Source organism: Electrona antarctica (assembly GCF_951216825.1).
Source record: "Electrona antarctica genome assembly, chromosome: 16".
NCBI lineage: Eukaryota > Metazoa > Chordata > Actinopteri > Myctophiformes > Myctophidae > Electrona > Electrona antarctica.
The window spans coordinates 33,295,955-33,313,507 of record NC_136797.1 but is presented as its reverse complement, the minus strand read 5'-3'; the positions used below and the strand labels follow the sequence as shown (position 1 = coordinate 33,313,507).

The 17,553-nt window shown below is 41.2% G+C and overlaps 2 protein-coding genes across 5 annotated transcripts; both read left to right on the top strand.

Moving 5' to 3' along the window:
* The first annotated feature begins 552 nt into the window (after positions 1-552).
* Positions 553-8,586, top strand: zmynd19 (zinc finger, MYND-type containing 19). Of its 3 annotated transcripts, XR_013791982.1 has the most exons (7): positions 553-945; positions 2,261-2,320; positions 2,426-2,532; positions 3,529-3,669; positions 5,494-5,674; positions 6,159-6,533; positions 6,637-8,586. XR_013791982.1 is itself a non-coding variant. In XM_079525146.1 (6 exons), the coding sequence occupies exons 1-6, from the start codon at positions 895-897 to the stop codon at positions 6,300-6,302; spliced, it is 684 nt and encodes a 227-aa protein (XP_079381272.1). In that variant the 5' UTR covers positions 553-894; the 3' UTR covers positions 6,303-8,586. The 3 variants fall into 3 exon arrangements, 2 of the variants coding, with proteins under 2 accessions (XP_079381272.1, XP_079381273.1); XM_079525146.1 differs by having other exon boundaries at positions 6,159-8,586; XM_079525147.1 differs by lacking the exon at positions 553-945 and adding an exon at positions 1,002-1,048 and having other exon boundaries at positions 6,159-8,586.
* A 2,404-nt stretch (positions 8,587-10,990) lies between these two features.
* tmem141 (transmembrane protein 141) lies at positions 10,991-13,530 on the top strand. 2 transcript variants are annotated; one of them, XM_079524124.1, is made up of 5 exons: positions 10,991-11,225; positions 11,341-11,407; positions 11,618-11,701; positions 11,815-11,931; positions 13,464-13,530. In XM_079524124.1, the coding sequence occupies exons 1-5, from the start codon at positions 11,172-11,174 to the stop codon at positions 13,523-13,525; spliced, it is 384 nt and encodes a 127-aa protein (XP_079380250.1). In that variant the 5' UTR covers positions 10,991-11,171; the 3' UTR covers positions 13,526-13,530. The 2 variants fall into 2 exon arrangements, with proteins under 2 accessions (XP_079380250.1, XP_079380251.1); XM_079524125.1 differs by lacking the exon at positions 11,618-11,701.
* Positions 13,531-17,553: the final 4,023 nt, after the last annotated feature.

Genomic DNA, 17,553 nt, shown 5'->3' with positions numbered 1-17,553 from the left:
CCTGTAAAAGACTGAATTATGTCAAAAACAATGACATGGCATCCAGGTGATTACTGCAGTGCCATAATGAGTAGGGTAATTTAATGAGGTTTCTACTGTTTTTAAAGACCCCAATCATTAGGGATGAATTAGGGCCTAATGGGATAAAGCCATGGGCTTTCTTGGGTTTAAACTAAAGTATTCAATCCAGTGTGTTTCTGTTATCGCTATTTCTGAAATATTTAATGTCCAAAATAATGAAGCCAGGTTGCGAGTGGTTAAAACAATAGTGCTGATTCATAATGTTATTAACAGATTGCAGGATGAGTACAGTCCAAGGAATTACTGGTCAATACAGAAACTGAAGAGGATAAAACCAGAAAAGCACTATATAGACTGTTTACAACAGGGTCCTCCTTCATTTTCAATTCATAAGAAAAACATCAAATAGGCCTACACAGTTAATAGAAAAAAGAGAATACACATGAACAGAAAAAAGAGGGGGGGGGGCTCTTTGAGAGCGGTTTTGAAGTTGGTAGGTAGGGACTTTATATATATCTATGGGTAGGGCGCTCCACGTTTTCGTGGCTCCGCTTCGTCTTACTTTGAAGTCCGCTAATCGGAAATCCGACTGTTACTGAAGTTTACTTGACGCAGCAGGTCCCTGGCCTGAACGTTGTTCTGCTTCCTTACGCCAGTAGCGGTGTCAGAGAGGGGTTTCATTCCTACTGTAGTGCAGAGAACCAGAGAAAAACGGGCAGGGGGAAGGCTGAACCCATCAACCCACAAACTGGCATCGCATTGGGGCTGAGGGGGGTCGCCCTGACGAGTTCTCAACTTCAACGTCGTTCAAGTTGATCATAAGTTGAGCTGCGTGGTGTGACCATCTGCTCTCTCTCTCTCTCTCTCTCCCCAATGTCGGATTTCAAGCTCGGGATCGTTCGACTTGGCCGTGTGGCCGGGAAGGTGAGCTGGATCTGAGGGCTGCCATGTGCGACGAGCAGAGGAGGGCCCGCACGGACCGCAAAAAGCGCATATAAACTCGCCGTGGCGATGCCTGATCCCCTAAGTAACGGTTAAATTGCAAACAACCATTGTTGATACGGCGCCTGAGCAAAATGTTCTAAATCTTGTACAGTTTGTATTTCAACGGATTAGTGATATGGCGCGACGACTCTTACTTGATTTTTCATCCGTCTCCGCTAAAGCTAACGATATGCCAGTTTGGCATGTTCGATCTTGAGGGTGTCGGTGGATACGGAAACACTCGTCTTTGTGCGTGTGGTTGTATATGACGGATATGGGTTTTGAGTAGGCGGGCTCTAGAGCGGATGGCTCTGTTTAAAATGGAATAGAAACCAGGCTTTGCACAGTACTGGTGACGCGAGGTTTAAAGCTAACATCAGCTAGCCAGCAGCTAAACGTTAACCCATATCCAGTCTAAACGTCGTTCAGTCAACTGAATGTTTACTATATCGTCAGGAGCAAGTGTTATTTTGCTTTCCATAGCTTATCATTTTTTCCACCTGTCTTTTTTTAAGGTGAACTAAAATGTGACGAGGATATTGATGTGCGGCTTTAAGGAGGAGGAAGCCATTGCCACGCTAGAACGTTATATCCACTATCTTTTGTGTAACGCGGCAGGGCTCTATGGTATAAATAATGATCATAGTCATACATACATGGTTGATGTATGGCCTCAAACTGTCCATATATCTACTATCCAGAGTGGTACTTAAACTCTGAGTGTGTCTGTAACGGGTCCATTTGTTACATCAGACTACATCCTCAGTTCCCCACATTCCTCAGATCGGATGGATAAATTATCAGCTTCCCATTTGCAGAGTTAGTGTCACAGATTGTAACAGGTTAACGATAGTTAACTGATAACGTTTGCATGATCTGCAATTTAACGGTACAAATGCTTGTCCCATTAAAATATGAAATTCAGTGTCACTCAAAATGCTTGTTTTGACCCCTCTGTTGTATGTAGCATCCAGTATGTGATGTTTCCTCAGAGAGATTTGATGTTGGTATTTTGCGATGTGCTGTATGTGTGCATCCTTTATATGGACAAAATCCAAGTAGATATAAAAATCTAATTTGTCGCCTGCACTGAGACACATGTAAGGATGCTCATTGTATGTCCGCATTTGCTTTGTAAACGTGTAGATTAAACCTGTTTTTAAACATGCCACTTCATTCTGCTCTACAAGCAGGTGTACTTATTAGGCTTTTATTTGTTTCATTTAGTTCAATAAAGAAATTGTTTGTGTTTCAGACTAAATACACACTGATTGATGAGCAGGACATACCGCTGGTGGAAAACTATGCGTTTGAGGTACATTGCATACATTTTCATATTACAGGACTGATTCCAGATTTATTGTACTACATATAATATATATTGTATTTTTGTGTTCACATTTGCATTGATTTCACATAGGCACGCATGGAGGTTGATGCGGATGGCAATGGGGCGAAGATCTTTGCTTATGCCTTTGACATTGGTAAAGGGCGATGGGCAGGCAGGCCACTACATGAACTGCTCTGGTGAGTTGATTAATTAATACACAGATACTGAATATTGCAATTTATCTCATTTTTGAGTGGTGCAAACCACTCCAACAACCAGCTTTGTCTGTGTCTGTATGTGTGTACCTGTACGTGGGACCCAAAAAAATGAGCATGGTTTATACTATGGTCACTGACATTACGTCAGACCACAGCTGATCGGGCTATATAAGACCTTGCACCACTCAGTTCACACGGGTGTGATTTTTTCTTTACATTCACATAATTAGAACTGAATGGATGGAGTGAACCAGTGTGCATAGAAACTGTTTATATACTTCAGGTTTTGGAAGTTTGCTCTCAATGGAGAGACTCTGGGCGGAATATTCCGTCATTTAAAATCCAACTGCTGACGGAATACTCTGTCAATTGTTGTTCTTTATTGATAATATGAAACTGTCTCGCTGAACTGTTAACACTGACCCGGTTGCTAGGCAACACATTCAAAGTAGATTGGCATTAACAGTAGAATCTTCATTGGCTATTATCTCTGAAACTACGAGCCCTGTCCGCGGTGATCATCCATACGAGGCTCGGATGTGATTTGTGTTTTTTTTTTAAAAATGCCATCGCTCCCAACATATTCACGTTTCTGGCGAAAGATAAACATCGTAAGCTACTGCTAACTCAAGCCGGAGGTCTGCGAGCGAGTAACCCGGATGTGAAAACATGGTATCTACGTATGCCGTTTAATTTTTTACATTGCTGAAAAACATGCGTATAAGGGTGGGCTGCCAAATGTTTCTTGTCGGAAAAAAAACGTAAGCTATATACACTGTCCTACGATGATGGCCAAAATAGAAGATCTACAAACTTGTGAGCTTGTATTGTAGTCTGCTACTTTTGCTGTTTTTGAAAATGTTTGCCTAGAACAGCATGCACAAAATAGGAATGCCAGGTTGAATGTGGTTAATAATAACCGTTATTCTGCAGTCTTACAGATAATTCTAAATGAATGTGCATATATTTCTATAGGGAGAAGCACAGAGGAGGCATTGCTCCCAGTTTTCAAGTGGTCCACATCAACTCTGTGACAGTGGACAACCGTCTGGACAATTTGCGCCTGGTTCCCGTGGGCTGGAGCCCCAAACCTGAGGAGATATCCAGCAAGCAGAGGTAGGACCACAGCTAGATTTGAGTTAATATTCTAAAATTATAAGACAGATCTTCTGAAATGACACTTTCCTAATGTTTCCTTGAATATGAACGATCTGGAAAGATCTGGAAACGATGGAAAAACGGGGCTGTTCCTTTAAGATTGTGTTAATTTGCACCAGTCCGAGGCTAACTTTACGATGGAAACTATCACATTAGCGAACATACACAGATGTTTTAGATACATTTGAAGTCACTCGCACTAGTTTCCAGTCCACTGCAGTTGCCTAGGCTTGGTATATTTTGATGACAACAAGCAAATCTTTTTCATATCTTTTTCAATCCTTTTTTGTTCAGTGCTTGGCTGGAGGTCGGCCTGGGTAGCCACTCACTGAACTGAAACACAGACAGGTCGTTCACTGATTGGATCAATCAGCACAACACGTTAAGGCGACCATCCCCTCAGGCAACAGGATCTAAACTGCAGGCACTTGCATTGTCGCACAATTGAAATTTGAAATGTGCCTCATAGTTCAATAATCTAGTATGCTTATTTGGTTGATGATGGCCCAAACTACACAGTTTACAGAGAGGATCGGATATGTTGATCTCTAATGATTGGTTATTACTCCTCACCAGTCACCTCAGCTCTTGTACACAGCTTGACAACATTAGAAAATCACTTTTTCAACTTGGAAAACTGCAGGTACAAAATATAATGCCTGGCAGACCAGAGAAGCAGTCAAGTGGGCTTGATTCGGGATCCAGGGATGTTTCTTAAGTTGTTCAGAGTTACTATTGTTGTTTTTTGTATTGTTTGTTTCCAGTAGCTATTCCATCTCCCCTGTTGACTACAACATACACCTCTTGGTACAACAAGATGTAATGTGACACATTCCACAAATCACTATTCACCAGCATGTGGTGTGTATGGACAGCTTATCATACCACGTCACACTGACATAATGCAGGCATGTGTGCAGGCAGGTTGAAAAAGAACCTGCCCACTCATGAGCCACAATGGAAAACATTTTTACACTTCAATGCATTCCATTGAATAAAGGTTTCAAAAGCAATTCCAATACCCTGCCCCCTATTGCTGTGATTGGCACAGACACGTGAGGGCGTGCTTGCCTAATAACCAGCACAGCTTCCCACCTCAGATGGTGAGCATATTGCAGACCTGCCAACCTGCATGCATGTTCTGTACAAACTACTCAATTCTAGGTCTCTGTACACAGGTACGAATTGCGCAATGACAACTACGCAATTTTGGGGATGGGCGCGGTATAACAGCAGAAGGGTGAAATATGAATTCTCCGCGCGCAAGTGGTACTCATGGCAATATCCCAACATTGGCAGGTCTGTTGACACTCAAACTCCCTAAATATAAATGGGGAAATGTGGCAGGTGATGAGACAATTGATGTTCTTAGACTGAAATAGGTATAGGTAGAAAACCTTTGACCGACTGAATTCCCACTCCGCACTGCACACCCCAGGGTCATCTTTAAATAGAGTAGCATAAATGGACCAATTCATAAATAGACCATTCACTCTAATAAATACAAGTGGCCGTGGGAAGCTGGGTGTGGAGGGTGATCTGTCACTGCAACTCCTTCAGGTTTGTTGAGTCACCTGGAGCAGTACTTCCTCCACAAGTTTAGCACCCCTCCGAGTGAAATCCCTCACTGTCTGTTGAAAAGAAGTGACTGGTGACATCACGTGTATCGGAGGGTGCACGTGGCTGTCTGCGGCCAACCATGTTGTCACTTTATGTGTAGTGAATACTTTTTGACTAATGTATATCCTATCCACCTGCTCTTTCTCTGTTTTCCATCTTCAGAGAGCAGTCCTTGTATTGGTTGGCCATCCAGCAAGTGCCAGCTGATCCAGTGGAAGAACAGTACCTTGAGCTGAGTCGAACGCGTTATTACAATGCCAACGGGGAGCTAGTGGAGGAGGAGGAATGCTCATGCACCTATTACGAGTGTCACTACCCTCCTTGTTCACTCATTGAGAGGAGGGTACGTATAATCACTGGCAGTCTTAACAAAAACATATTTGATGTTTGTAATAGGATCATACCGGTGTCATTACATGCCATAAAGTGTATATTTTAGAAGTTGTGTAGAAGTTAAAAAATAAAATGTTAGCAAACTTACCTGAATAATTGAAGCAATTTTGGCCAAACATAAATGTGCATTTAAACAAGACTATTTTCTGGACATTTTATTTTGTATTCTTTTCAAATCAAGCTGTAGTTTAAATGCATACAAATGCAGCAATAACATAGCTTTGACAGAGAAATAAACCGCACAATTATGTTTAGAGTGGATTTAAGCAAGTTTCAAGTAAGCAAGTTTGATATTCTAATCACTTGATAATTTGTCAAATTATAAATTGGAAGATGAAAAGCAAAGTTGTACACATACAGCCACAGTGCCAATCATGTTTTCTCTCACTTAGACACACAATGTAAGGTGATCTTGGTTTCATCCTTCTCCACAGCTCAGAGAGTTTAACATCTGTGGGCGCTGCCAGGTGGCACGTTACTGCGGCTCCCAGTGCCAGCAGAGGGACTGGCCTGCCCACAAGAAGCAGTGTCGCGAGCGCAAACGGGTGCTGGCCCTGGAGTCCGAGCCTGAACGATGATCCCCTCCCTCCATTCTCACCAGGAATAGGAGAGAGAATGGGGGGGAAGGATTAGACTTGTGGGAGGGGAGGGGACGGGGGACAAAGTGCAAAAATGAAAAGAATAAATAATAATAATCTGCTGACAAGAGACTAACGACGGCGGACATTGTTGGTTGGTTGATGGGGTGATTGGGATTGAAGAGATGGAGAAGAATGAAGCAAAAAGACAACTACCACTTCCCAGAACTGGTAAATCTCCATAGCGTGCTTCCCTTGTGGATGGGGATGTTTGGGAAACATTATTATTATAATTATTATTATTGTTTCGTTTTTCTTTTCGTTTTTTCTTGAGGTTGGAGACCCTCGAGCTCTACCTGCTGCTAAGGATTTGTATGTGAGGGAAGGGAGAGAAGTTGTTCCACTGATTTAAAAAGTTGGCACACTTGGACCACAGTCGACTATGGACAGTTGTCATCCACTTTTTTTCTCCACCCACCCACCAGCTGGGTTGATGTGTGTGCGTTTTGGGATCTAGGGGCTACAGTACCTGTCATTAAGCTGGTACAATGGGACATGGACCTTTTCACTGTACTGCTCCCCCTATGACCTCTCTGGTACACATGGCTGCCATCGACCTGGTCTTTCACCACCTTAGTCACCTGTCTGTCATTCTCTCCTGAGACCAACCAGAACATGCAACAGATCGATTTCACTGATTGAATCACACTACCAGTATTGTGTGTTTGTTTGTGTGTGTGTGTGTGTGTGTGTGTGTGTGTGTGTGTGTGTGTGTGTGTGTGTGTGTGTGTGTGTGTGTGTGTGTGTGTGTGTGTGTGTGTGTGCTGCCGTTACAGACTGAAGGACACTGATGAAGTGGTGGAGGGTTGATTAATGTATGTCTCTTGCTTTTCAAAGGGGGCATATTATTACAGCTCAAAGATATTTTGTTCAGGATCTTGTGGGGGGAAAAGATTAACAGTTCTGTCAAGAAAAAACAATTCTGAATGTTTCCTTGGTAAAACGATTTATTAAATTCAAATCATTTCAAAGAAACTGAATTTGAATTGGCTAGGTTTATAGTTATTTGACCCGCAAAAGAAACCTTTGTGTACTTGATTGGCATTCCTCTAAACTAAAGAATGGTTAAAATTGGCCAACTGAAGGTTTATAAGTGGCATGCACTCTGAAACACCTCCATTCGATCAAATTTGATGTTTTGATCATTTTTGATTCTTGACACTTAGTCTGTCGTTGCAGCAGGATCCAGCGTTGTAACTTTTATTTATGATGTTTTGTTGGAGAAAGCCTATTGATTGAAATATGTTTATAAAACATTGTGAAGCACATTATTCTAACCACATTGTAGCTATTAAAGCAAAATCACAGAAAGCTAATGTTATGGGACTTTTTCGTGGGTATGTTGGAGATCTGGGCCTGTTCAATTTTTTTAGGCATTGTTCTTATCTAATGGTAAATGTCCTGATTCTGACAAATGAATGAATCGATCTCTACACTTCTTGACATGACTTGTCCTTCCAGATGTTCCTACAGCCCAGCTCACTATCACTGAAGCTGGATTTATGCCTAGTTGCGGACAGTTGTCACGAAAATAGCCGATATACGTACAAGCTCGCACTGTGACACTTTGTGAGCTTGCCTTGTAGGTAGGCTAATTTGGTGCAAGACCTCCCCCACACAACCAAGTGTAATTCGTGCTTGAATACTCCTCTGTGAGGGATGTCCTGGGATAAAACACTTGAAATCCCCACATAATGCCCAGGTTGACTTTAAGTAGGAGACCGTATGTATTCAAAAGGCCTAATACCAATTCCTTTTTATTTTATTTTTTTCTTCCTACTGCACAGGTGTGATTCAAGTAAATTGGGTTCAGTTTCATCCCTCTAAGCACCTACCTTCTAACTGTATTATCCTCACTCGCACTAAATGTGTGTCTTCCTGTTGTGTCTTAGGTGATGAGTTCAGACACATTTGCATGTGGCACCAGATGCACATGCGATTTGATTGTTTATTTTGTATGTATGGGTATATGTATGTGGACGGGTTCTCAACACTGCTCAAATGTTGGCTCCCATGTTAAAGTCTTTGTCATACTCATTATGATTGGATGGGGAGTGATTGGCGGCAGGAGTGTACAGAATGTGTCAGAAATCCTTTTGTTTTGTAAGAATATAAGCATTAATCACCTAGAAATACAGAGCTACAGTATGTGAATAGAAGTACAGTTGGGGGTAACTGACCATCTCTTCACTGTAAAATGATAAAATAAAGGAATAAAATGTGATCCTTGGGATTTTATTGGGATGTTGAAATTACGACCCATCCTAGAAGATGAAGAGTGACATTCTTCCGGGTGTAGGCCTATATGCTAAACTCATGTATAAGACTCAATTGCATATTTTATCTATATAATAGTACAGTATAGGCCCAATCTCACAGATTGGCTGATGGGAAACAATGTATTTAAATTGAATTGACAAACCTAAAGAAAATAATGTGAGGTGCTGTGTGTGTGTATATATACAATTCACAATGATGACCTGACAAAAATAGGGACATGAAATTATGGGAAGTGACTGCGAATACAGGTAGATTTTCAAGTGTGTATTAATAAACATGACACAAACGACTGAATAAAGTCTTAGGTTGAGTTGTTTTCTTAGAAATATGCCTGTATGCTAAAACAGCTTTCTTTTTCACGTTCTCACTATGTAGTCCAGCCTTGAAGTGCTATAAGAGAGGGGACTACAAATGCCAGAAACACAAGTAGTGTTTGTTCAGTAATGGGTCTGGTCTCCCTGTCTCTCCAGCTCTTAAGTAAACAGAGAAAATGCATTTTCAAGTCATGATACCAATGTTATTCAATCAGGAGAGAACTCATACAGGATACAAGATAAATAAGTTAAATAGGAAGTGATCGCAGCAAGAATGAGCAGGCAAATTGGAACTGGAATACTAAGAATTAAGCTGATAAATGGATACTGGGTAAATTGTTCTTTACCATCGTTGTGACTCTTGTACCGTATGTTGCATTTCTGTTTAATGTGTGTGTCTGTCTGTCTGTCTGTCTGTCTGTCTGTGTGTGTGTGTGTGTGTGTGTGTGTGTGTGTGTCAGTGGTTGTTGCATTCTTTCCATCTGTCTCCCTATCAGGTATACATACCCCTTGCCACCAGCCTTTCCCCTCAGAGTACCACCCTCCATCTACGATACGATAGAGCTCTTATGGTGTGAGCAGTCAGTAGGAATGTCTCAACGATCGGGCTAATCTCTTCTCATGTTCACCGAGACATCTGTCACAGCAGGAGTTTTCATTGCTTCATTGCTTTTGTTCATGCTGCTTTTTGTGTGGACATTTGAACATGTTCTGCTTAGTTTCTCTTTTACAAGTCTAAATGTATTTGAATGATTTGTTTTTAACTGTTTATATATAATATTTTATGGGGTTTCTTGGGATATCAGCCACTTTACAACTAGGCAAATCTGAATGATTTGGCATGGGACACAAGCTCAGGCTTGATCACCATGTAGCTGTACAGTTTAAAGGCAGAAACACCCCCTGATTCAAAGGGCACACTACTGAGGATGTGTCCCGGAATTGTTATCTTACCCCAGTTTAAAGCCCAAACCACACCGGTAGGGAGTCCTTGGGACAAAACCGTTATAAGGTCAACCACACGTCCACACCAATGCAACTCATTGCAACTCAATGACTTGCATTGGTGTAGTTGACCTTTACCGTCTTGTCCCGTCTCAACCCTTTGGTGTGGTTTGGGCTTAAGAGATAGGCCTATACACCTCCCATGCCACTCTTAGCATCAAGGCAAACCTCATGTGCCCGTGTTTTATGATTCTAATCTATTTGGTTATTAGTTTGAGATTAAATTATTTTGTTTTATATCAGTGACACTACATTTAGAGCTTCAAAATACTAATATGTTTTTCTATTTTTAGTTATGTCAGTTTTAACAAAACATCATAGTACGCCGGTGTGCAAGTGCAGCTTCAGCTGACAAGTTAATAGAACTGTTTTTGTTTTGTTTTTTTCATTTGTTATCAGACTGCTTTAAACAAAAATTGTAATAGTAATATTCTAAGTAAAGCTCAGAATATTGCTATTATGCTACTTTTATAATAATTATTGTCCTCCTCCTTGGTATAATCTGTTCCAGGTGAACACACGCCTGAATTGAGTGGGATAACTACTCCTTATGGAGTAGGTTTTGGAATTAATAAAGCTCTCTAATGGCAGTTGCATTTAATGCATTCTTCTGCTGACTAAACAGCTAAGTTGGATCCTTATTTAAATGAATACATAACACAAAATAATTAAATAGTGTCAGAAATGATCAGAAATGATGTGAAGGTGAGGTGTAGTGTGGGGCCTTTAATTTTTCCTTTCATATTGTGAGGGGCTATATGAATATGCAATAATGCAACTAGCTTGGCTCAGCCAGACTTCATCCACCCCTAATGCATGGTATAGTATCGCAACGCGAGGCTAATATGCAACTTCCTCACACTCAGACAAAAGATTCCTGAGTGAAAGATGTCAATGTTTAAGTAGAGAGCAGTAAGCTTTACTAAACGAGCAAAGTTACAATTCAACTAACAGATACACACACACTGACATAACATAACAACTTAACTCATCAGACTTGTTGGTAGACAATTGCAGTATCACCTCCACTCCACTTGGTGGCATCATGTGTTGAGAAAAAACAATCTTGTTTTTGCAAGAAGGAAGTCAGTCAGTGGCAAGTTAGATAATAATAGGCTACTAATAACTGGATGGATAATAACTATACATAAGACCATGTCGAGGAAGAATATCATTCTGTGACCGATATTTCATCAACACAGACATCAACATGGTCAACATCGGACTCACGAAAGTAGACGATGCTTTGGCAGCAAAACATCCTGTGCGTAACATTCATAATAGCTGTGGTGCACTGGTGGCATGCTTCCAAGGTTGATGGCATTCACCTTTCCCATCAATACAATAATGTATTTGACGTTGTATTATTATCCTCCTAGGGTTTAGGGCAATATGCTGCTTGTCAGTCCCACGCCTTTATGAAAGGGACTGGGACCTTTATTTTGGGTGAGTCATAGGTAAAGTTTTACTCTTATCTGTTGAGACTGAGAGGAATACCAAACGAGACATATCTGAAATATTCTATAGTTATAAATGCGTGTGTGTGCGTGTGTGTGTGTGTGTGTGTGTGTGCGCGCGTGGTCTTACGATGATGTACTAACTAGGTTATAGTAAACGGATGTACAGTAGGCCTATCCTGTTTTGTGCTCCTGTTAGGTACCACTGGTTTGTTTGCAATTCAAAAAGCTCTACAGATGAAGCTTCCTTATCCCCTTCAATGGAACCTACTTATATCAGTTGGTGAGACAATAAATAGTCTGTAACCAGTTCACTCCACATACCAGACCATGTCACTTGACTCACTAGTGTCTTTATTTGTGACTTTTCTCACTCTCCCCACCCTCTGTTTTCAGTGGCTTCATCAGTTGGGAGCTATGCAGTGACACGCTGGGAGACACAAAAGTGTACAGATCTTTGGATTCTACTAGAAACTGGCAAAGTCCCAGACAGATCACCACCGGCACCACAATGTGAGTTTTATTTGAGATAATCGCAATTTGTTTTGGCATAATAGTCATAATCGTTTCCATGTTGAAAAATGTTCATACATTTTCAAGCATTTTCCAAAAATAGCAGAATTATTAATTAAGTATTTTAAGTATATTAAGTAAAGGCACAGTCGGTATAGTGCTGTCGCCTCACAGCTAGAAGGTCCTGGGTTCGATTCCCGCTGGGGATGCTGTGGGCGCTGGGGGGGCGTGTTCTCTCCTCCGCGTCATCAGTGCCCATACCCGATGTGGGGTTGACGAAAGGGCCTTTCTGTGTAGAGTTTGCATGTTCTCCCCGTGTCCCCTAGGGTAGGTACCCTCACAAAAAACATGCAGTAATCCTGGTCTCTAAAACTACCTCCCCCTGGCCAGCTGGGGCGCCTGATGGAGGGGAAAGGAACTGGTCGGAATAACGTGTTCCTTCCACGCGCTACGTCCGGACGGGGAAACTCCCCTCTGTCAGGTGAAAAGAAGCAGCTTGGACTACCCATGCATAGAAGGAAGCATGAGGTCAGTCCGCTGCCCCCCCAGGTTGGCAGAGGAAGTGTAGCGTCCAGGATTACATTAGAATTAGATAATTGACACTGGGTGAAAAAATGGGATCGTGGGATAAGTATAAAATTATTGAATGTCTCAGTATTAGTAATTTATTTCTATGTTTAAGTTATTTGTCGTATCTGCCCTATGCCACTTTTGATTATGAAGCCTAAAAACCAAACAAATTAAATTTGTATTCATATGTTGCAATGTCCATTGTCCAATGGTCAAAAAAGTAATCGTCAACTTAAAATGGTAATCGTCAACTTAAATTTGTAATCGTGACAGCCCTAAAAGTGAGTACACGTCTTTGGACCTGCCAACCAATTGTCCATGCCTCATGTGCTATTATTTCAACTGATGTTTGCAATCATGCATTTTTCACATTGTTCAAACTTGGCCTTTGTATCATGCATATTTGATACCTCTAATCACTTAAGCCCTACACTTAATAGTGAAAGTAGCTCATCTACAAACTCACAATATGTTGCATTCACATTTCACAATATGTTGCATTGCGACACCCTGAAGATCTGTTTTTTGTCTCCACCAGGCCGAAGGCATGGGAGAGAGTATGTTTTGCACTCGTCCGTCCGTGTGTCCGTCTGTGGACAGCTAATCTCCCGAACCAAAGTTCGCAAGAGTGCTCAGTTTCAAACAAAATCATGAACACATCATGTGATTTCCGTGAAATTGTGCACGCACATTCCCACTAGGCAGAGGAAGAAATACCACTGGAACATTTTCAACTCAGCCTCATGGTGGCGCTATAACTGGCCGATTAGTGTTTTCACCTCTAACTGCAGGATCTGTGTAAAACTTTGTATGCACACTCCCTAGAGGCCAAGGAAAAACCTTTGCCTGGAAGTTTTCACATCTGCTCTTTATAGCGCCATCAGGAGGTCGACATATGTAAAACATGTATATTTTCTAGGTGCCTCTAATAATGTTATTTTACTTTTCTGTCTGTCTTTCAGTACCCAAGTCGGATGAACAAACAGGCCCTAAGAAGACTCCTTATGGTGACGTAATGGAGTGACACAAGAGAGAATCAGGCAGATGGTGCTGTAATGCAACAATGTTACCATCTGAGCTATTTCTTAATATAGCTAAATTGACCTTTTGTTGTTAGGTTACAGGTTTATTGTCGGACCTATGAAATCATAGATTGAAAAGTATAGATATATCTGTCATAACTAAGCACAGTAATGTCTTCACAACCACATACTTTTTTTGCTTGTTGTTTCCATATAAATTGTCAGATTTGGAAGACAAATCTGTGGTTTTTGGTATGGGGAGATCAGACATTAAGCTTATGACCCTGTATTATTTAAATTGTGATGTGTTTTTGGCATTGTGGCACAGAGAGGTTTGCCACTAGTGGTCTGTGTTCAGCTACCAATATTTGTAGAGCTGTTAATTTTTACCTGTTACCTGACTGTACATCAACACAATTTTCATTGTGATTATTTATTATGATGGCTGTTTGTTTTTGTATGGCATGTTTGGCATATATGATATAAAATCGCAAGAGTAAATATTGCAACCTAAAATATATATATAAACAAGAACAATCATGGAACAATGTCTCACCATTTGGATGTTTTGTAGTTGTGTTATAGAGTAGTTTGCTGTACTAGCAGCGAAATTGTGTGATATGTTCTACACACCAAAATGTTGCCATGCCCTATACTCTTGTTGATAGTCAAGTATTCAATCACATCCCTTCTCCTCCGAATGTTTACATAAATACACCCTGTCTGAACCGGTAACATAATAATGCCTGTATTATTTAGAAGTTGTACACTTTGCAGGCTGTCATCCTGTCTTGAATTAGTCAACACTTTACAAAATTGAAGTGTACATGCTGTTAAGCCTGATTTATATGACGCTATAGTGCACCGAGCTTTCAACATGTTGCATCCAGGACCCATTGTGAGCTTGTCAACCGGGTATTTTTGTGACACCGTCGTACAGTGGAGCGTAAATCAGGCATTATTATACAATGGTAAAGGAGTGCCCAGAGGCTTCCTGGAATGAGAGACACATTTCTGTGTTGAATTGTCACCACAAACAGTTTTTTCATCATGTACTATGAAAACTCACATTTGCTCTAATAACTAATGTCTATATGAATACTGCCATTTGTCATGATAAGTCACCATGCAGATACTGTATGAACTTCATATTTGTCTCCACCAGCCCGAAGGCATGGGGAGAGAGTATGTTTTGCACTCCGTCCGTGTGTGTGTGTGTGCGTCCGTCCGTCCTACCTTCCTTCCGTCCGTCTGTTACCAGCTAATCTCCGGCACCGTTGGCCCGATCCATGCCAAGCTTTGCACACACACTCCCTAAATGCCAACGACGAACCTCTGCCCAAAATATTCCTCAACGGCCTGTTATAGCGCCACCATGAGGCCGATTTAGGCAAAACACATTTCTGTAGATTACTCGTACACATTTTATCCATACATCACACAATTCGGTATACACTATCTCCATAGTCATGTGATCAACACGGATCTGCACCATTTCCCATCTTCCTTCCTGATTGGCTAAGATTTGCTTCCAAAGCTCACATGATTGGTCCGTTTCGAACAAAATGCCACAAATCACAAACACAGTGTGCAATTTCCGTGAAATTATACACGCACATTTCCACTAGGCTGAGGACGACATGACACAATTTATTTTCCAAATCAGCCTCATGGTGGTGCTATAACAAGGCAATTCCTGTTTTTACCTATAACTGCATCGTTCTGTGTACAACTTTGTATGCGCACTCCCTGGAGGCATGGAAAAATGTTTTCCCTGCATCCCGCCACATCTGCCGGTTATAGCGCCACCATGAGGCCGATTTCTGCAAAACACATTGTTTATATTAGTCGCACAGATTTCATCCAAATCTCATGCAAATCGGTATACATGATCTCTGTAGTCATGTGATCAAGACGAGTCTTTGATTTCTCAGATTCTACACTGATTGGCTAAGATTGCCTTCCAAAGTCTTCAGGAGTGGCCCGTTTTGTACAAAATGCTGCACATGTCCTGCTCATCCAGAATTCTATCCTCAGAGATGCTATGAGTGATCTGACTCTGCATTTCCTCAATACAATGAAGAAAATTGTTGCAAAAAACAAACAAACATTTATATCACGTTTATATCACTCCTAAACATTTTGCCAAACATCACACACACTCCTATCCTCCTGGTGGAGACCTGTGCCCAGAAGGGCACTTTTTCTAGTTAGATAATATTGTCATGTGATGCTTTACACTATACAGTGCCACTATACAAAACCACAAGAAATACATTTTATACATCACAAGTTTAGATTGTGGATTGTTACCTATAGAGTTCAGCAGCGCAGTCAGAACAGGATCACCTTTTAATGAATGAATGAAAAATGTATTAATTAAAGCAGTGATTATGATAGTGTTATGTTTTGTAACTTTTGTGACTCAACTTTGCATAGCTGAACTAGTTTCTCTTTCACTAATGGCGCCATTGAAACAATGGTCTCTTTCAAGTATATAATATTGTTGAAGAAACAGAATGACCAAAGTCCAGTCTTATAGGCTCACAGTGAAGGAAAGCCACAACTGCAGGAAGCTGCAAACATAATGCTTTCAAATAAAGAAAATGTTATAGTCTCATACAAATGCATTCTGAATAATGCATTCTTGCTATCTTGCTCCAGCCAGAATCCACCCCCACTCTCTTTTTCTCTTGTCCTCCCACAGCAATTCAGCTCTGATTAAACACCCACAAGACTTGAACGTTTTGAAGCCTCCTTGCTTAAATAAAGAGGCATGTATAAATGAGCTCTCAAATCCTGTATCACTTTCACAATGATCATATTAAAGAGACAATTGAGTGCCATGACATAGGAACGGAGAGAGAGAGTGTGTGTGTGTGTGTGTGTGTGTGTGTGTGTGTGTGTGTGTGTGTGTGTGTGTGTGCGTGCGTGTGTGCGTGTTTAGCCTGTGACTCAGGATATATTGGTCTAATAACCAAAAGAGGCCTCTGCACAAGTCTGGAGTCAACATGAACGTTTTGTCACGTGTGACAGTATGTGCGTGTGTGCGTAGGAGACGAGTGGGAGCGTGAGTGTCTGACCCTGTAAGCCCAGTGATCAGAATGCTTGCAATGGACAGTGCATTGCTTCTCTCTCATCTCCTCCAGTGCACACTGGTTTGTATAATATTAATTTGTAATAATAATGTAATAATACACTTTACAACAGTCCCAGTGGAATGATCTCCTACTCTAAATTACGTATAGCCTATTAACTCCATCAGACAAGTCAAAATAAATTACCCCCCCCCCCACTGTTTTTCTGAGACACACACACACACACACACACGCTAACTTTCACAGGACTACAACAATTGAATTGTGTGTGTGTGTGTGTGTGTGTGTGTTTGTGTGTGTGGGTGTGTGTGTGTGTGTGTGTGTGTTTGTGTGTGTGTGTCTAGACAGACAGTTGTGTGTTGTGAATTTGCATGCCCATGTCTGTGACTTGTGTGACTGTATATGAGACAGTGTCACAGCATGTAGGCTATTTAGACCTCTGTGTTCAGAATGAAAATTATAAAGAAAATAAAAACTGTCATCTTTGTTTTGAATAGGCGAGACGTTTGCAATCTTTACACCTCTCACACTAAACTATTATGTGTTTAAAACTAGGAATAGTATAGGTGACCGCCAGGCCTCTGATAGTTGCATCAGATGACATGATATTGGTGGTAAGAGATCTCAGGTGTGAATTCATACTGTATTGTTTCAATATTTTCTCAAGAGTGGGTGGAGTATGGAATATGAATCCCGAAGTGAATATAACGTCTCAGATCGATTTGAGAATAACAAAAGCCCAACTCAAACTTCTGCCTTCCACACGCCTCCGCCAATAGGCGCATGGCAGTGTCTCTCCGTGGCCAATGGTTGAAGGCGCGAGTGAATTTGTGCTGACGTAGAGTCACGTCTTCGGTACATGTGTAAAAGCCTGGTTTCTATTTACTGCTCAGTGCTCGGGTCTGGTCTGGGACGCGCCTACTGGGTCCGGT